The sequence below is a fragment of the Salvelinus fontinalis genome, chromosome 31 (assembly GCF_029448725.1).
Source record: "Salvelinus fontinalis isolate EN_2023a chromosome 31, ASM2944872v1, whole genome shotgun sequence".
NCBI classification, from domain to species: Eukaryota; Metazoa; Chordata; class Actinopteri; order Salmoniformes; family Salmonidae; genus Salvelinus; species Salvelinus fontinalis.
The window spans coordinates 28,148,405-28,169,522 of NC_074695.1; the positions used below are offsets into that span (position 1 = coordinate 28,148,405).

Consider the following 21,118-nt stretch of genomic DNA (forward strand, 5'->3'; position numbering starts at 1 on the left):
GATCGAAAATGTTTGTATTACATTCCTGAAAAGTCGACGTCTGACCTTGCGATCATTTATATGCGAACACACACTGATTTGTATGCTGCCATTATAAAGACATTATTAAAATTCAGAATACTCCATCACAGTTAACTCATAAGGCAGTCACACATTTTCTCTCACCAGTCTCCTTCCTCACGCCCATGTATCCTGAGCAGCAATCAACACATTCGGTCTTACAGTATTTCATTTTCTCACAACTGTATTATCTATCCATTGGTGTGCCAAGCAGTTCCTGCCTAATCAGTCAAGCCATGCTTGTGTCAGATGATTTGATGATTAACAGAATAAAAAGCCTTGCTACGTGTCATTATCATGCCTTGTTTTGGGGGATTTCGCATTATCCTATCCCTGGCTGTGTTTTTATGGGCTGGCAGACAGGCCCTCCATGGTTGATGAGTAATGACGCTATTGTCAGCTGGATAAATAGCAATGTACGGAGGAGATAAAGCACTCCCTCACCAACGCAAAACAGGTGGCAACCCTGTTCCCGTTTCCCCGGCACGCACATTCATTATGATGTCACAGAGATTCTTCCAGACCCCTCAGTCTAAACAAGACTTGACAAACAAGCCCGGGCTGTAACCTACACTTGAACCCTCAGGGGAGTTCAAGTTGTATTCAAAATCATGCTACAACTTTCAATCAGGAATTTGTGCAGCAAGTAGCAGATCTATTCTGTTTATCAATGGGAGGTTTGTGTGGAATGACCATGACGTCTGGTTATTAAAGGAGGAATGGAACCAAGATGTGAATTTGAAGCTGGAATGGAAGGCAAAATGGAAGCTCTGCCATTCTACTTACGGTGGAGAAGGTCAAATATGACATCGATTGCTATCAACTTGTATGAAAAGCTAAGCAGTTGCAACGAAGGTCAGACATTTTTTAAATCTATTATAATAAAAACAATTGTTTATTAAAAAGACTTAATTACTACTTTAACATTCAAAATACTGGCCTTTTGTCCATCCCTTGTGAGCACATTAGAATATGTACACCCTGACCCAACACTTGTGAGCACATTAGAATATGTACACCCTGACCCAACACTTGCACAGAATCAGCACTTAACATTTGTGTTTCAAAGTTACTGTTAAACTATAGGATGATGTCTGCAAGGCAGTCCCTGAAAAGAGGTTGGGGAAGACTAGGACACGCTGTGCTCTCCTGTGGCTGTCGTCAGTGTAGTGTTCCTTCCTCCACCTGGGGACAATCGGGTGGATGACTGGGGAACTGTTTATTGGTGCAGATCACTGGATCTCTATTGCTGCTGGCTGTGTGTCCAGAGGTAACCCAAAATCCTCCAAGAGTTTCAGGATGTTGTCTGTGTACTCGTTTTTAAGGCCCATCCCACTCAGCTCCACAGGCTGCAGGTCAGGGTGGGGTGTAGGAGCAGGGACAGTAGAGCACGTTCAGAGTCACCCAGAAGGCATCAGGGTCCACCTCAATCAGGTGCCGGAAGACACGGCACAGAATAGCACATAGATCACTTTATTCAGTTAAATGTATAATAGAAAGCTGATAAATAAGGTCATAATATGATGTGTTAAAATACCCTACATGACCAAAAGTATGTTGACACCTGCTCATCGAACATCTCATTCCAAAATCATGGGAATTAATATTAAGTTGGTCCCCACATTGCTGCTATAACAGCCTCCACTCTTCTTAGAAGGCTTTCCACTAGATGTTGGAACATTGTTGCGGTGACTTGCTTCCATTCAGCCACAAGAAGCCACACAGAATCGTTTAGAATGGCATTGTATGCTGTAGCGTTAAGATTTCCCTTCACTGGAACTAAGGGGCCTAGCTCGAACCATGAAAAATAGCCCCAGACCATTATTCCTCCTCCACCAAACTTTACAGTTTGCACTACGCATTGGGGCAGGTAGCGTTCTCCTGGCATCCGCCATAAGATTTGTCCTTCGGCCTGCCAGGTGGTGAAGTGTGATTCATCACTCCAGAGAACGCTCGCTATTCCACTGCTCCAGAGTCCAATGGTGGCGAGCTTTACACCACTCAGGCCGATGCTTGGCATTGCGCATGGTGATCTTAGACTTGTGTGCGGCTGCTAGGTCATGGAAACCCATTTCATGAAGCTTCCGATGAACAGTTCTTGTGCTGACATTGCTTCAAAAGGCAGTTTGGAACTCTGCAGTGAGTGATGCAACCGAGGACAGATGATTTTTTACACGCTACGTGCCTCAGCACTCCCGTTCTGTGACCTTGTGTGGCCTACCACTTTGTGGCTGAGCCGTTGTTGCTCCAAGATGTTTCTACTTCACAATAACAGCACTTATAGTTGACCGGGAAGCTCTAGCAGGGCATAAATTTGACAAACTGACTTGTTGGAAAGATGGCATCCTATGAAAGTCACTGTGCCACGTTGAAAGTCACTGTGCCCTTCAGTAATGCCATTCTACTGCCAATGTTCGTCTATGGAGATTGCATGGCTGTGTGCTCAACTTGAAATAGTCAAATCCACATATTTGAAGGTGTGTCCACATATTTTTGTATATATAGTGTATGACAAGGCCTTGTAATATATTGTACTTCTAGATGTATTATTGCTTTACACGTATACCTGAGACATGCCTCTTGCAGTTTGGGTGGCTGTCTGCAGCCGAGGTAGGGCAGGCAGGCTTCAGTTACAGCATCCAGGTCTGAGTCCCCTGCAAATACTACACATATACCAGTTGGAAAACTGAGGGGGGGAGGAGAAAGAAAAAAAAGAAAAAAAATGGGGAAGAAAATGGAGAGCGTGTTGAGGAGAAACTGCTGAAATCCCCTGGGAATTTCACAGCAGCCTGTCTCCATCTCTGGATTTCACACATCCACTCCCCACTCTCAGTACCTTTCATAGTCATGGCAACTTCATCACTTTGTAGTAGCCCCCCCCCCCCCCCCACCCCACAGACACATATTCCCTAAGCTCCTAACTGGGCCACCATTCAAACATCATTTCAAAATAAGTCTTATCGCATCTTCCTCAAGGTCTTTAGCGACGCTTTGCTTATTTGGCAATTCAACCCACACGGTTGAAAAACAAGCCTACTCATTGTGTCTGAATACATTGGTGCATATTTCAAAAACTAAATGGGATTATTTCAGCATTCATTTTATCCTGTATCCCTATCCCTTCTGTCTCATGTGTACATTTACATTTAAGTCATTTAGCAGACGCTCTTATCCAGAGCGACTTACAAATTGGACAGCAGGGAAACACACAGCGAAATACTGAGGGAGAGTTTCCAGGAGTTTCTCTATGGGGTAAATAAAGCTAAAAGCATGTCACATTAGGAGAATTTCTCTTTCTCTGTGGCCTGGCAAGTAATTGCCTTTCTGGAGACGTTTCAGCGGTAAGGTAGAGCCGATGTTTACCAGTGTGTGCTAGTACTGCTTCTGCAGCCTCTGTCTCTCGATGTCTCAACTTAAGCCTACCCAGCTGTATTCCTCTGGGGCTGATGAGGAAAGAGGCAGCATCTTCAAACACCAAGGAAGACCATGTATCGACTCAGCTAGTTGAAGTATATCCAAACTGATCTACTGTTGAAAACCAGTGGCTATCATGGTGGCTCTGCCTTGTGTGTGTCTCCATTTCCCTTGACTAAGGCAGCAGCAATGTCTTTTTGACTTAGGAGCTCTGTTGGGGACATTTACATGCACATACACCATTCAATGCAGTCTATCGGACACACACTTTGTAATTCAAAAACAGTGCAAGATTGACACCTAGTGGCCAAAAAGCTAAACTCAGCAGAAAAAGAAATGTCCCTTTTTCAGGACCCTATCTTTCACAGATAATTTGTAAAAATCCAAATAACTTCACAGCTCTTCATTATAAAGGGTTTAAACACTGTCTCCCATGCTTGTTCAATGAACCATAAACAATTAATGAACATGCACCTGTGGAACGGTGGGTAAGACACTAACAGCTTACAGACTGTAGGCAATTAAGGTCAGTTATGAAAACTTAGGACACTAAAGAGGCCTCTCTACTGACTCTGAAAAACACCAAAAGAAAGATGCCCAGGGTCCCTGCTCATCTGCGTGAATGTGCCTTAGGCATGTTGCAAGGTGGCATGAGGACTGCAGATGTGGCCAGGGCAATAAATTGCAATGTCCGTACTGTGAGACGCCTAAGACAGCGCTACAGGGAGACAGGGCAGACAGCTGATCGTCCTCGCAGTGGCAGACCATGTGTAACAACACCTGAACAGGATCGGTACATCCGAATATCACACCTGTGGGACAGGTACAGGATGGCAACAACAACTGCCTGAGTTACACCAGGAACGCACAATCCCTCCATCAGTGCTCAGACTGTCTGCAATAGGCTGAGAGAGGCTGGACAAAGGGCTTGTAGGCCTGTTGTAAGGCAGGTCCTCACCAGACATCACCGGCAACAACGTTTCCTATGGGCACAAACCCACTGTCGCTGGACCAGACATGACTGGCAAAAAGTGCTCTTCACTGATGAGTCACGGTTTTGTCTCACCAGGGGTGATGGTCGGATTTGCGTTTATCGTCGAAGGAATGAGCGTTACACCGAGGCCTGTACTCTGGAGCGGGATTGATTTGGAGGTGGAGGGTCCGTCATGGTCTGGGGCGGTGTGTCACAGCATCATCGGACTGAGCTTGGTGTCATTGCAGGCAATCTCAACACTGTGCGTTACAGGGAAGACATCCTCCTCCCTCATGTGGTACCCTTCCTGCAGGCTTATCCTGACATGACCCTCCAGCATGACAATGCCACCAGCCATACTGCTCGTTCTGTGCGTGATTTTCTGCAAGGCAGGAATGTCAGTGTTCTGCCATGGTCAGCAAAGAGCCCGGATCTCAATCCCATTGAGCACGTCTGGGACCTGTTGGATCGGAGGGTGATGGCTAGGGCCATCAGTATCTGGTGCAGTCTATGAGGAGATGCACTGCAGTACTTAATGCAGCTGGTGGCCACACCAGATACTGACTGTTACTTTTTATTTTTATTTTTACCCCCCCTTTGTTCAGGGACACATTATTCCATTTCTGTTAGTCACATGTCTGTGGAACTTCAGTTTATGTCTCAGTTGTTGAAACTTGTTAGGTTCATACAAATATTTACACATGTTAAGTTCGCTGAAAAAAAATGCAGTTGACAGTGAGATGACGTTTATTTTTTTGCTGAGTTTATATAGTTTTAACATTCCCAATAAAATTATGAAAAAAAGAGCTGAGTGTGACCCAGAATAAAGAAGTGTGAGGGTGTTGGTGGCTTACCTAGGTCCAGTCGGAGGCAGAGAGCCCCCAGGCCCTGCAGCACAGCCAACTGCAGGTTGTAGGGTGGGTGTGGCTGTAAACTGGGCCGGCCCTGGCACTCACTGGAGCCTGTTTGGACAGCGAGGCAATCAGCGTGGGAAGCACTTCTTTAGACACCCTCTTCCTCAGGAAATATCTGCAGGTTTCCCACAGTGTGCACAGAACCTAGAGAGCAAACACAAACAGACATCATAATGATCTCAATTGTTCTAGATGAATCATGTACACTTTCATGACAGTCTAACCATTCTTGAAAAAAAAAAAATCCTATGTGAACTTTTTCTAATTGATGTCATCAATTATTTACTCTATAAACAATCATGAAATGATCATTATTCCACTGAGTTAAATAGTGTACTAGTAGTCAGAGTGGTGGAAGTAGTGAGATACCCAGAAGGCTTGGAGGGCAACTAGCGGATCATCAGCAGTGAGTTGGAGCAGGTCAGGCCAGCAGCGGTGAGCTATGGGGAGCAGCTCATTCTCAATCAGCACATAGGCACACAGCTCCAGCCCATCCACTACCTGCAATACACACACAGGGTCAGCTCTACAGAGCCTGGGACACGGGGACCAATTGCTCTGGTGTCACTAAACACACAGCAACATGTGGTGGCAAAACTAGTTGCATTTTCAGTTTTCAAGCTCCTTATGTTTGAGTGCTAAACAATCTACAGCTGTATGTTGAGGCTGAGTCAGTGGTCGGTGGTCTGGGAGCAGGTGAATGCAGTGTTCCATGGCTTCTTTGGCTATGGTGATGTGGGCTGTGAGTTCAGCTTTCACATCAGGACCCTCAATGTCTTCTTCAAAATCCACCGGAGGTGGGATCTCTGAAATAACAACCACAGAACACTTCAATGCAGTGCAAGGAACGTAGCGAGTCATAACACTGATGGATTCTTATTTCTGTAGAACAGCTTTCAATAGACATTTGTGAAGCACGACTTGAACTGGGAGAAGCACACCACACAAAATCTGCCGATCCCTAAAAAGCAGTGCATTGACTTGGGACCCAGCTGTGAGGAAAACAGCATGAGTGAAACTTATTCAGGTCTGACATGGCACAGTAGGTCTAAGAAGCTTCACCAAGCATAGCATTAATGTTGTGCATCAGTGTGAGAAATGATCTCCCAGGGGAATAGTGTGGCAGCCAGAAAGAGAAAGCCCCAACTAACCTGAGTGCTCTGTGCACTGCTCTTCCTCTGCCAGATCTTTCTGTTTGTGGTAGTCCAGGAGAAACCAGCGCACATTCAGCTGGTCCTGCTCACGCCACACCTTCTTGGTTCCTTTATTCTCACTGGTTCCCCCAACACTAGAGAGGAACCATCTCGCTGTGGTTGAAAAGAAACATGATTAAGATTGTGTTACTTCGGCGTTGTTATAGCTAAAAGGCTGTCATTCTGTGTCATGTGTTTCAATTTCCTCTGAGTACTCCTATTAAAAAGTATGCCATAACATGGTGATAACAATGTTATAAACTAGGGAAAACATTTAAGTGGATATGGAAACTTTACCTAGAGCCTTCATAACTGAGTGCCGCACAGTGCAGAACAGAGGGGACATCTTGTCGTAACTCATGTCCAGAGCCAGAAACACATCCTGGACGATGTCCCCCACCAGAGGCAGCAGGCTGGGGTCGGAGTGGCTAAACATGACGGTGAGGACCCTGGGGGGGCGGACGCCCGGCCTCTGGAGGTTCAGAGACACATCGTTCAGCAGGTTGTCAGAGTTCTCATTGATCAGATCCTTCAGGGAGGCGTATCCACAGGCCTGGCTGATGTCCCACATGGCATTCAGTGCTGCCTGGCTGATCAACAGCGCCTCATCCCCGGCCTTCTCCAGAACCAGGTATAGTGATGTCTTCAGAATTAGATGGAAGTCCATCCCCAATGCCTGGGCGAAGCAGCCTATCCCTTCCAACTGGATGCATATCTACCAGATGTTGCTGTTCAGCTAGTGGATTGTGGAGCTCTTGTGGACTGCTTGGACCAACTGGAGGGGATTCCCTTTCCCTTCAACCCCATTAGATATGGAGAGGAGACTAGACTGACTTAGCTGCTCCTGTGCCCCTCTGTCAGACTCCTCACTAATAAGGGTTGACAGGTGCCAGTGGCTCAGGTTGGTTTACTCCTCTATGATGGACTCCACAGCTGCTTTGAAATCCTCCTGACTGGGCACACCCTGCTTGTCCATGCCCCCTGCCACCCCGATGCTCGCTGTCCCTGTGACCATCTCATTCAACACCATGGCAGCCTGTTTCCTGTAGACCGACGACTCCTTGTAGATCCATAAAGTGATCCCCTAGGAGATACACATTTCCATAGTAACCTAACATCCTGCACATCTCCTTGAGAATGGAGAAGATCCTTTGATCTCTGAAGTAGAGGAAAAATGTATTCTGAGCATGTGGCCCGTGGGGCCCTGTCTCCATGGTAACCGAAGAGTTCCTCTCCTCCACGATGCGGACATCCATCACGTTCAACTCCAACACCTGCATCAGGGCCTTGGACACCCGCTGGTGGTCTGAGAAGTTCACCATGTCAAGCCTCACTCTCCAGTGCTGATGAGCTGAGGTGCAGGATATTATATTTTTTAACAGTAAGGCAAGCCTCCCAGGGGTGTTTCTCATCCAGTCCTGAGTCCTTTGCACTACTAGCTCCCCTACTCTCCCAAGCTCCCAGGGCTGTATCTTCCCAGCCCTGTTGTTCTGTAGCTGGTCGTCAGCCATCACCAGTCCCACTGTCTTGAACCACACCTTTATTGCCCTAACAGTAACAGCGTGTCCATGCCTAATATCCCCAGTGATCACATGGCTCACAGCGATCCAAGGTAAGAAAGAAGCCACGGTGTTGCCTAGGATACACCCCTCTTACTGACCCACTGACACATGGTCCAGAGAACAGTAACACTGGAGGGTCAGGGCCTGCAGGCATTTCAGTGCAGCCGCTTGCACAGTGAGGGACTTCTCCTGCTCTCCCAGGGAAAGCAGCAGAACGATAGCGGCCACAAGGCCAGGTAGCATGGCGGGCTCAAACAGCTTGAAGACCACGTCACGGTAGGCTGCATGCAGCAGAGCATCCATGTACCTCAGTACTGCAGCTTTCAGCTCCTCTGAGGCGGGTGCTGGCTTCCCTGGGGGAACAGAGACAGAAGCTCAGAAAGGAGATCCCTCAGCGTCTCCCAGCTCCGTACACAGGTGTTCTCCAGGACGTAGCCCATGGCCTCTGCCACAGTCTGGACCAAGCCATCCCGCTTGGGTCCAGGGTTTTTGAGGGCATAGCGGAGAGTGAAAAGGACATGGAACCCTGCAGGCAGCTGCAGGACTATCATTTACATGCCTCAGCTGTGTGCTCCACATTGCCTACTGTGGGCTCACGAGCCAGACGCACACAGGCGGGACGGAGGTAAGCAAAAGCAAGCTTTGGGTCGTCAATCAGATGGTCCATTCTTTGAAGACAGATGTTACTCACTGAAACAGAAAATTAAGATATTAGAATCATAGCTACCATATACTCTTTAGGGAAGTAGTTGGATGCTGTTCAGCAGTATGCCTGCTCAATGCACTCTAGCAAATTCATTTTATCAGGATAATAGCTTAGAGGTATATCTTTGTTACCGAAATGTTCATTTTATAGGTCAAATTTGGTCTGTTGCTAATCACCCAAATCAGAACTTTGCCTGACCACCCTTGCTAAAGCTAGTTACCATCCTTGTTAAAGCTAGTTAGCCAGATATACAGTATCTAGCTATCTTAGTTAGCTAATGGAATGCTTAAATGACAAAGCTAGAACAACCTAACAAAGTAAGATTCAAATAAGCTTACCTTTGCTAGTATATATTTAGTGACGGACATCTGAGACGAACTCATTTCGAGATACAGCACTGAAACTAAATAAAGACAGGCTAGCTGTCCTAGCCACTGATGGTCCTAGCTGTCCGTCACACAAGCATCACTATTCCTGTAGTACGTCATTATTCTGCGACGCATACAGTTGTATACGCTTCCCATGCTTGTTAGCTATCTTTGGTGCACTTCATACTTTAAAAGAAAGGTATCGCAACGGTTTTCAGGTCAAAGTTCACTTCACCCAGGTAGCTAAGCGAGTAGCCTGAGATACTCTTTGGCTATGCTAACAGTAAGCTAGCTAGCGCAACATTTTTGCTGATGATACTGTACTTGTCTTTTATTAATATTTTTTTAATTTCACATTTATTTAACCAGGTAGGCCATTTGACAACTGCGACCTGGCCAAGATAAAGCAAAGCAGTACGACAAAAACAACACAGAGTTACACATAAACAAACGTACAGTCAATAACATAATAGCATAGTCTTGACCGACGTCGGTTGATCTAGCTAGCTACTTTGCACGTAACTTTAAGTCGTGAAATATAGCTACACGTGACAGTATTTGAATAATGTTTCTAGTCATGATCTATCATCACAAGATTCACAAAGGGTTTTGAACCCTGTGTGTCGGGTGAAAGGTCAAGCGGCCATCTTTGAAGCGATCCAGAGAGCTGTGGTGGTTTCTAGAATGCTAGTTAACTAGCTACTGTACTAGTACTGTAGCTAACGAAGAAACGTACGTTTCAAAGTAACGTTACAGCTACATGTATTCAAACGGCACATTACTAAATTATAAATAGATGTATTGGTAAGTAACGTACATCTAGTATCGTAGTAGCTAGCTAGTAAACAAAGCCAGTGGATAGATTAGCTAGCTTGCTAGGCTACCTATCTAGGACTTTCTAGTTGGCCATTTGTAAACAGATAGCTATTATAGTTGTCAAGCTAGGTAAACAAGCTTACACACTCATCAATGTAAATGCGCATGTATATTTTACACGGGTTCGTAGCTATCCTGTTAGCGAAGAAAAGCACAAACAGACGATTAGCTACTAACGAGTAGCTAGACAGTTTTATGCAGCAGGTTGCGTGCTTAACTGGCGGGAACTTTGTTTTTGTGGACATTGTTGGTTTCCTCAGTTAACCTCAAAGTTGTGGGGTGTGTAACGGTACATCAAAGAGTACTTTCTGGGCACATCATGTCTTCTTTTTCTGAGTCTGCGTTGGAGAAGAAGCTTTCGGAGCTCAGCAACTCTCAGCAAAGCGTGCAGACGCTGTCTCTGTGGATCATTCATCATCGCAAACACTCGCCGCTCATCGTCAAAGTATGGCACAGAGAACTGAAGAAAGGTGAGAGAACTTATGAACGTCGCCACCTCGACAACATTCTTTAACTGCTATTTACACACTGAAACGTTGATGTCACATGAAGTATGCCAAACCATATTTACCCGGTCTACGCTCTGTATTTGTCTTTCAGCAAAAAGCAGCAGGAAGTTGACTTTCCTTTATCTTGCCAATGACGTGATTCAAAACAGCAAGAAGAAAGGTCCAGAGTTCGCCAAAGACTTTGAGACAGTCCTTGTTGACGCTTGCTCTCATGTTGCAAGGTATGTGGTCTGATATGATACAGTTTCAGGGCTGAACTTGTCTAGCACTGAAATGTGCAAGTTTGTGATGCAGGCCTATGTTTTATTGTAAACTGGGTAGTTTGGGTACTGGTAGCCCTTGATCAGGACTCTCAGTTCCATTACACTACACATAAGTCATTGGACGAAGGCATCTTCTGTACAGGGGAGTTTTGGTAAGAGCCCCTACGCTCAATCTGAACATTAACACCCATCGCACATTAACACCCATCGCGTGCGGTACGGTTTTGGAAGCATAAGGACTTTCATATCAGCAAGAAATGTTTCAAAAATCAAAAGGTTAAATTGATACACACCTTGATGGAATTAGTGTTCTCACATGGCCATATCTCCATGTTACAGGGCTTGTTTATGGAAGATGAGGCGAGCACCTGTGTTAATTAGGGGCTCCCGAGTGGCGCAGCAGTCTAAGACACTGTATCTCAGTGCTTGAGGCATCACTATAGACACCCTGGTTCGAATTCTGGCTGTATCACATCCGGCCGTGATTGGGAGTCCCATACGGCAGCGCACAATTGCCCCAGTGTCGTCTGGGTTTGGCCGGTGTAGGCTGTCATTGTAAATAAGAATTTGTTCTTAACTGACTTGCCTAGTTAAATAAAGTTGACATACAATTAGGTATATAGCATGCTCCGAACACCTGTGTGTGAGAGTAATTTGGGAAGTGTAGTGTCATCAGATGAAGGAACCCATAGCTGTATGGATCTGTGCAAAACTGCTACAGTAAGTGTACCTTTTTTTTAAAGGATTCTTTCCCGCTGATGAAAGACAAGGGCCATATGTTTCGAAAGCCGTATCGCAAGCAATGATTATTGACGTTACGAAACGTTAAAGCATAGCGTCGGGATTGTAGTTCACATGAGTTAGTCGTGGGCAAGATAATGGCTGAAAACTGTAGGGAGAAAGCAGAATGTCGCCTAGAGCTTTTGAGAGCTAGTTTACCGGATGCTGATTAGCTTAAACTGCATTTCAGCCATGTGTATATCAGACACTATACCATGGGTATCATGCAAAAATACTTGTTTACTCTTCTGTTTATGTTGGTAAGCAGTTTATAATAGCATCAAGTCACCCCAGGGGTTTATAGTATATAGCTAATTAATGTTATCACAATACCAATATCGTGATACTAGGAAGTAAAGAAGCAAAGGAAACAAAACATGAAGCAGACTTAATGTCTTAAGGAAAACAGTCCTTATGTTGGAAGAAATCAGCCCTATGTTGTCACCGAGAGTCACATTTGTGTGCAAGTTGTAAAACACAATATTTTACAATGCCAAAATTTACCTGGGGTGTTCATTTTAGGCCCTGGTTAGACATTAACATGCTTCAAAACATTGGTAAATGGATTACGCTGCTACTGTCTTTTACAGCAGCATAACAAGACAAGAACAAAGAGGATCAAATAAGTTATTGAGTTGCTCGGTGAGGAAGAGTTGAATTTCATGATGAATCTCTGTCTCTTTCTCTCCCTCAGAGAGGCAGATGATGGCTGTAGAAGGCCCATCGACAGGCTGCTCACTATCTGGCAGGAGCGCAGCCTCTACAAGGCAGAGTTCATCCAGCAGCTGAAGCTCGCTATCGAAGACTCAAACAGCCCCCAACACCAACCTATAGGTACAGTCAGAGTCCCCTGGGTCTTCACTGATGGAGCACTTCAGCTTTACCTAAATTAGTTACTGGTGATGGCTTGTTTCCTATGTAGACATTTTGGATGTCAGATTTTCCAAGAAACATGCACGTCCAATTTATTGTTTTTGTGAATATGGGTGTTTTCTTTCTAAATCTGTCGTACCTTTTGCAGAGGAGAAGAAGGCCCCTAAACGGACCTATCAGAAGATGATCCAAGAGCCAGAGGAAGAGGAAGAAGATGACTACAGGGGCAACATGTCCCCACAGAATTCAGACTTCTCAGGGCCACAGCTGGTAGGCTGAACCAACACAACTCCATAAGCCTTTAGCTCATTCACCAGTTCTTTGTCTATTACACTGCAATTTGTGACATCTTTTCACAACAGCTGAAGTTATCTCCCAACTCTCCTCTAGGTGTCAGTGATACAAAGGTTGTCCCATGGACTCTTGATTTGGAAGATTATAGCTTTTCGTTTGTGCTCTGGTTGTGAATTGTTGTTTAGAAAAATGGTCAAGCTTGAAAATTGGATATTGTTGGCCAGAGCTTTCACATACCCTTCTCTCCTTCCCTCCCTCTCCCCTCAGACGGAGGAGCTGGTCAAAGCCCTGCAGGACTTGGAGAATGCAGCCTCGGGTGATGCTGCTGTGCGCCAGAAGATTGCCTCTCTGCCACAGGAGGTGCAGGATGTGTCCCTCCTGGAGAAGATCACAGGTAAGTCCCGAGGAAGCCTTCATAGTACCTGAAGCACAAGGAAACTTGACCCCCACCTTTCTCCAACCTCAATGTGTATTGTAGGCTTAATCTAGTCTACTACAAGGGATTGTGTTTTCTGCAACTTAAAGTTGTTTCTATTCAATTGTTTCAATATTATGCCTAAGTAAAAACGCCACCTTATTTGACTTGACTCACCCTGTCCCTATAGATAAAGAGGCAGCTGATAAACTGTCCAAGACAGTGGATGAGGCCTGTCTACTGCTGGCTGAGTATAACGGACGTCTGGCTGCTGAGCTGGAGGACAGGAGGCAGCTGGCGCGCATGCTGACCGAGTACATCGGTAGCCAGAAGGAAGCCCTCACAGAGAGGGAGAAGAAACTAGAAGCAAGTCTAAATCATCAAAATCATTGTTTTGCTTGTCTGTTACAAACAAGCAATTAGAATGTGAAAAATTTACACTACCATTCAAAAGTGTGGGGTCACTTAGAAATGTCCTTGTTTTTGAAAGAAAAGCACATTTTGTCCATAAAAATAACATCAAATTGATCAGAAATACAGCATAGACGTTGTTAATGTTGTAAATGACTATTGTAGCTGAAAACGGCTGATTCTTTTAAATGGAATATGTACATAGGCGTAGAGGCCCATTATCAGCAACCATCACTCCTTTGTTCCAATGACACATTGTGTTAGCTAATCTAGTCTAAAGAAGGCCAGTTTTATTGCTTCTTTAATTAGAACAACAGTTTTCAGCTGTGCAAACATAATTGCAAAAGGGTTTTCTAATGATCAATTAGCCTTTTAAAATGATAAACTTGGATTAGCTAACACACTGTGCCATTGGAACACAGGAGTGATGGTTGCTGATAATGGGCCTCTGTACGCCTATGTAGATATTCCATTAAAAATCAGCCTTTTCCAGCTACAATAGTCATTTACAACATTAACAATGTCTACACTGTATTTCTGATCAATTTAATGTTATTTGTGAAAGAAAATGTGCTTTTCTTTCAAAAACAAGGATATTTCTAAGTGACACCAAACTTTTGAACGGTAGTGTATATTTTCCCATTATCCAACTACAGCAGCTTTGTGAGTCACTTGGATTGTTTAAAAGAAGTAGAAAGTGGACCCATCGGAACTGTATCGTCTGACATGGGTACTGTTCTTTGTATTGCAGGAGTACAAACAGAAGCTGGCACGAGTCACGCAGGTGCGCAAGGAGCTCAAGTCTCACATCCAGAGCCTGCCTGACCTCTCTCTGCTGCCCAATGTGACGGGAGGCCTGGCCCCTCTACCCTCTGCTGGAGACCTGTTCTCCACCGACTGAGCTTCCTGCTCCCTGTCACACCCTGCCTCTCGCCAGGGCACACACTCCCTGTCGAACCCGCTCACTAGCTACTGAACCCTAGGGAGAGACTGAGAGGGACATTGGAAGCTTGGGGACATCCCTGGTGGGAGAGACAATGGTTGTTGAAGATTCCGTTTACCAGCTTGGACAATTCTCCTTTATGTTTTTATTCTGAATGCCAGTCAAACGCTAGCTAACTGATTCTGTGTTGAAGAGAACAGTTGGTCATTAGCCAATCCCCATTTTTGTGTTCATATGGTGAGATGGTGGCTCGCACACACACTAGATCACGTGTCAAACTCATTCCACTGAGGGTCAACTGTCTGTGGGTTTTCACTCCTCCTTTGTTACTTGATTGATGAAATAAGGTTACTAATTAGTAAAGAAATCCCCTCACCTGGTTTCTGTGTCTTAGGAAAAACCAAAAACCTGCCGACACTATGGAATGAGTTTGACACCCCTGCACTAGATCGTTGACAGCTTTGTGAAGAGACACATCACATTTATTTTAACGGCTTTAAGTTGGTTGCTTTTAAATGTTGATGAAATTTCAGGTGATTTTTGTTAGGGTGTATGTAGGGAGGGGGCCTGTTTTTCCATGTAGGTTGCATTTTGGTTGTCATTATTTACCATTCTCTGTAATTCCAGCTCAACACACAGAAAATATCCTTACCTTCAAGTTTGTCATCAAGCATTTTGTCATACATAGCACATCATCGGTCAATAACATTTCATCCATGTAGTGGTGTTTCTCAATCCATTGTGAAATAGTTTAGCCCTCAGACAAGTGACTGATTGAAGTTATTTGAGCAAACTGGGGTCAGATTGAGACACTCACTGTCTTTGCTGAGCTCTGCTGATGTCATCCTTTGTCACAGATGATTGTATCACTTGGTACAAATGTCAAACTAAGGCTTTTTGGGACTGGGCACGACAACTACTTATTCAGCATTTTTCAGACTGTTTTGAAGAGTAGCAAGAAGTAAACATGGTTCGTTCTGTCACTAGTTTGGATTATGGGCACAGACCTGGGAGATAAGTGTTTCCCCATGTTGGAGAATAGTAATAGGACATCTGCCCCTGGAAATGTTGCTTTACTACAGATGGTAGACCTGTGTGGCATGTATTTCTCTCTGCCGATGCTTTACTACAGCAGTAGTTTCACTAATAAAATAATTCCATGGATACAAATAAAATGCAACCATTTGGAAAGAGCTGTGCTGACTGGTTTATACTCTGACTAATGTGACATTGATACGCTGGACCTGTTTATTTTTTGGGGTGGACGTTTGGAATCTATCGACTTTCACCAGCGTCTTCTGACAGGTGGTGTCACTCATCCATGAAGACGATGGACTTTCACAGCGTTCACAAAATATATATATATATTTACTGAACAACAATAGAAATGCAACATGTAAAGTGTTGGTCCCATGTTTCATGAGCTGAAATAAAAGATCCCAGAAATTTTCCATATGCACAAAAAGCACATTTCTCTCTAATTTTGTCCACTAATTTGTTTACATCCCTGCTAGTAAACATTTCTCCTTTACCAAGATAATCCATCCACCTGACAGGTGTGGCATATCAAAAAGCTGATTAAACAGCATGATCATTAGCCAGGGGCACCTTGTGCTGAGGATAATAAAAGGCCACACTAAAATGTGCAGTTTGGTCACACAACACAATATCACAGATGTCTCAAAATTTGAGTGTGCAATTGGCATGCTGACTGCAGGAATGTCCACCAGAACTATTTCCAGAGAATTTAATGTTTATTTCTCTACCATAAGCTGCCTTCAAAGTCATTTTAGAGAATTTGGCAGTGCGTACAGGCAAAAATATTGATAAATGTCACCTTGTACGAGAAGATTTACACGGTTATCAAAATCCCACGCCAGGGTAAGCCTACACAGCCCTTATTTTACATTTTCTGAAATCCCCTATGGGAAAAATGAATGGAACCATTTCCCTGTTTGACTGCTAGGTTTTATAGGTATTATGACTCATACTGTGGCACTATTAACGATGTGTTATATAGGTTTTGTATATTTCAACCAGTAGTTTTGAAAGTAGCGCTCACAAATGCAAGTATTCACACCCCTGAGTCAATACATGTTATAATAACCTTTGACAACAATTACAGCTGTGAGTCTTTCTGGGTAAGTCTAAGAGCTTTGCATTGTACAACATTATTTTCAAATTTCTTAAAGCTCTGTCAAATTGGTTGTTGATCAATGCTAGACAGCCATTTTCAAGTCTGCCATAGATTTTTAAGTTGAAACTGTAACACATTCAATGTCATTTTGGTAAGCAACTCCAGTGTATATTTGGCCTTGTGTTTTAGCTTATTGTACTCCTGAAAGGTGAATTCGTCTCCCGGTGCCTGTTGGAAAGCAGACTGAACCAGGTTTTTCTCTAGGATTTTGCCTGTGCTTAGCTTTATTTCTAGTCCTTACCAATGATAAGCATACCCATAACATGATGCAGCTACCACCATGCTTGAAAATAAGAAGAGTGGTACTCAGTGATGTGTTGTGTTAGATTTGCCCCAAATATAATTACAGGACATAAAGTAAATTTCTTTGCCAACATTTTTTCAATTTGACTTTAGTGCATTATTGTAAAAAAGGATACATGTTTTGGAATAATTGTATTCTGTACTCTGTCATTTAGGTTAGTATTGTGGAGTAACTACAATGTTGTTGATCTATCCTCAGTTTTCTCCTATCACAGCCATTTAAACTCTGAAACTGTTTTAAAGCCACCATTGGTCTCATGGTGAAATCCCTGAGCGGTTTCCTTCGTCTCCGGCAACTGAATTAGGAAGGACACCTGTATCTGTGTAGTGACTGGGTGTATTGATACACCATCCAAAGTGTAATGAATAACTTCACCATGCTCAAAGAGATATTCAATGTGTGCTTTTTAAATTTGTTATATCAATCTACAAATTGTATTCCTTCTTTGCGAGGCATTGGAAAACCTCCATGGTCTTTGTGATTGAATCTGTGTTTTAAATTCTGAGGGACCTTACACATAATTGTATGTGTGGGGTACAGAGATTAGGTAGTCATTCAAAAATCATGTTAAACACTATTATTGCACACAGAGTGAGTCCATGCAACTTATTGTGACTTGTTAAGCAAATGTTTACTCCTGAACTTATTTAGGCTTGCCATAACAAAGGGTTGAATACTTACTGATTCAAGACATTTCAGCTTTTAATTTTATATTAACTTGTAAAAATAGCTAAAAACATAATTCCACTTTGACATTATGGGGTGTTGTGTGTAGTCCAGTGACACAACATCTAAATTGAATCCATTTTAAATTCAGGCTGTAACACAACAAAATGTGGAAAAAGTCAAGGTGTGTGAATACTTTCTGAAGGCACTAAGTCACACATCAACACCTTCATATCGCTTGACCCATAAAGGCATTGAAGATATTACAAGTAGGTGCAGATTACAGTCTAGACGGTGATGCAACTGGTCAGAATTTTTTTTTACAATCTAAGGCAACACCAAGAAGTTTAGTCTCCTCTACATTCTCAAGAGCTACATTATTCATTACCAGATTCATCTGGATATGGGGCAGTCGGACAGCGGAGGAAGCTAAGCTGTTAGCAGCACTCTGACCACTGCTATACAGTCATTGATGCCTATGACTAGGTATCCTCCTTTCCCTTTTCCTAATATATGGATTTTATACAAATCCTTGTACTTTAGTGCTCACACCTACCATGGTACTGACTCACATAAACTCACATTCTCCTTCCAGAACAGTCTGCATCGGCATCTGACATTATCCAGGAGAACACGTCCAGCATCCCAAGCTCAAACTGCAGAGGGAGAACCAGGACACAGGGATGATAGGAAGATTGCTATGGCTTGTCTTCTAATGTTACGTAATTCTGATTCCCCATGATGTGTGCAGCATTTATTGTATCTATCACATAACGATCTTCTATGGAAGCACCATGTGCACCACAGGAGGCTGTTGAGGGGAGGACGGCTCATAATAATGCCTGGAACGGAGCAAATTGAATGGCATCAAACACATGGAACCATGTATTTGATACCATTCAAGTGATTCCGCTCCAGTCATTGCCACGAGCCAGTCCTCCCCAATTACAGGTTGGTGCCACCAACTTCCTATACCTATCAAAACATCCACGGGGAGGTTTGATTTGTTTCGTTGTAAATTTGTAGATGAGACGAGCCTGGGATAACACATACTCCTACCTGTCTCTCTCTTCCTCCACGTAAACTGCATCCTCTGTAGCCAAGAAAAATAGACATCTGGGTTACAGATCATATCCATTACACAGCTCCTTGGTCTAATGATGGCGACAGATGGTGCAAAGTAAACACTTTTACTTTGTACCATCTCATAGCTCCACAATGAGATAGGGTGCAGGCCAGGCAGCAGGCTGTTAGCCAACCTGCCAGCTTAGTGGAGTCTGCCACTAGCACAGTCAGTGTAGTCAGCTCAGCAGTGATAAATTCATGAACTTCTTTGACGAAAAGATCATGAGCATTAGAAAGCAAGTTACGGACTCTAAATCTGCGTATTTCTCCACCGTGTGGGACTGTGGGTCAATTAACTTTGTCAGAGTGGGTGCCCTGATTCTAGTTTGTGAGCTAGGCAGGCTACTGCCTGGGAAGGTCTCCCACTCAGAAGAACGAGATGGGGAGGGCGCGGGGGTAGGTGGACCTCAGGTCTCCCTACTGGAAGCCCGAGGTGGGGGAATCTATCAAAAAGCGCACCTCTAACTTTGTACAGACTAATGCAATTAGTAATGCAATTAGTTGTGCAATTTAGTTTGTGTGTTTCTTGTTTGAAGTGCAATAGTGTAATAATCAAGTTCTCTTCTTTGTAAGTGTGTTATTCTATTTGTGTATTTGTGTGATATAGGATTTGTGCAATTTAGTTTTATTTGTGTGTTTTTTGTTAACAATAGGGTAATAGTGCAATAATTCGATTCTCCTTTTTATTTGTATTTATATACTACAATTTGTTTCTATTTGTCTTTGTTACTTCTTTTTGATATTTATTAGTCTTATTTTTAAATGTATATAGTTTAGGGGGGGGGGGGGGGGGTGTTCGCCCAGGGACGGCATCCCTAGCTGTGTCCTCAGAGCATGCACAGACCAGCTGGCTGGTGTATTTACGGACATATTCAATCGCTCCCTATCCCAGTTTGTTGTCCCCACATGCTTCAAGATGGCTACCATTGTTCCTGTACCCAAGAAGGGGCTACCGTCCCGTAGCATTTACTTCTGTCATCATGAAGTGTTTTGAGAGGCTTGTCAAGGATCATATCAGCGCCACTTTACTGGCAATCGCCATCACACTGCACACTGCCCTATCCCATCTGGACAAAAATAATAACTATGTAAGAATGCTGTTCATTGACTACAGTTCAGCATTCAACACCATAGTACCCTCCAAGCTCATCATCAAGCTGGAGGCCCTGGGTCTTAACCCCGCCCTGTGCAACTGGGTCCTGGATTTTCTGACGGGTGGTTAAGGTAGGAAACAACATCTCCACTTTAGTATCAGGAAAACTACCTGCCCTCCAGGACACCTACAGCACCCAAAAAGATCATCAAGGTCAATAACCACCCGAGGCACTGCCTGCTCACACCGCTTTCATCCAGAAGGCGGGGTCAGTACAGGTGCATCAAAGCTGGGACCAAGAGATTGAAAACAGCTTCAAGGCCATCAGACTGTTAAACAGCCATCACTAACTCAGAGAGGCTGCTGCCTACATTGAGACCCAATCACTGGACACTAATAAATGGATCACCAGTCACTTTATACAATGCCACTTTAAATAGTGTTTACATATCTTACATTACTCATATCACATGTACAGTATATACTGTATTTTATTCCATCTACTGCACCTTGCCTATGCCGCTCGGCCATCGCTCATCCATATACAGTACTTATACGTACATATTCTCATTCACCCCTTTAGATTTGTGTGTATTAGGTAGTTGTTGGGGAATTGTTTGATTACTTGTTAGATATTACTGCACTGTCGGAACTAGAAGCACAAGCATTTCGCTACACTCACATTAACATCTGCTAACCATGTGTATGTGACCAATAAATTTGATTTGATTGAGAATTTCTAAGCAAACAGCTGGAGGCAGGGCTTTCTCCTATAGAGCTCAATTTTTATGGAATGGTCTGCCTATCCATGTGAGAGACGCAGACTCGGTCTCGACCTTTAAGTCTTTACTGAAGACTCATCTCTTCAGAAGGTCCTATGATTGAGTGTAGTCTGGCCCAGGGGTGTGAAGGTGAACGGAAAGGCACTGGAGCGACGAACCATCCTTCCTGTCTCTGCCTTGCCGGCTCCCCTCTCTCCACTGGGATTCTCTGCCTCTAACCCTATTATGGGGGCTGAGTCACTGGCTTAGTGGTGCTCTTCCATGCCGTCCCTAGGAGGTGTACGTCACTTGAGTGGGTTGAGTCACTGACGTGATCTTCCTGTCTGGGTTGGCGCCCCACCTCGGGTTCGTGCCGTGGGGGAGATCTTCGTGGGCTATACTCGGCCTTGTCTCAGGG

The 21,118-nt window shown here is 44.1% G+C and overlaps 1 protein-coding gene and 1 pseudogene across 2 annotated transcripts; one reads left to right on the forward strand and one right to left on the reverse strand.

The window, feature by feature from the left end:
- Positions 1-2,957: 2,957 nt before the first annotated feature.
- LOC129829975 (TELO2-interacting protein 1 homolog) lies at positions 2,958-9,302 on the reverse strand (annotated as a pseudogene).
- A 416-nt stretch (positions 9,303-9,718) lies between these two features.
- Positions 9,719-15,745, forward strand: LOC129829976 (regulation of nuclear pre-mRNA domain-containing protein 1B-like). Of its 2 annotated transcripts, XM_055892055.1 has the most exons (8): positions 9,719-9,994; positions 10,327-10,536; positions 10,667-10,796; positions 12,313-12,452; positions 12,640-12,761; positions 13,053-13,179; positions 13,391-13,566; positions 14,363-15,745. In XM_055892055.1, exons 2-8 carry the CDS (start codon positions 10,386-10,388, stop codon positions 14,510-14,512), a joined length of 996 nt encoding a protein of 331 aa, XP_055748030.1. In that variant the 5' UTR covers positions 9,719-9,994; positions 10,327-10,385; the 3' UTR covers positions 14,513-15,745. The 2 variants fall into 2 exon arrangements, with proteins under 2 accessions (XP_055748030.1, XP_055748028.1); XM_055892053.1 differs by having other exon boundaries at positions 9,719-10,536.
- The last annotated feature ends 5,373 nt before the right edge of the window (positions 15,746-21,118 follow it).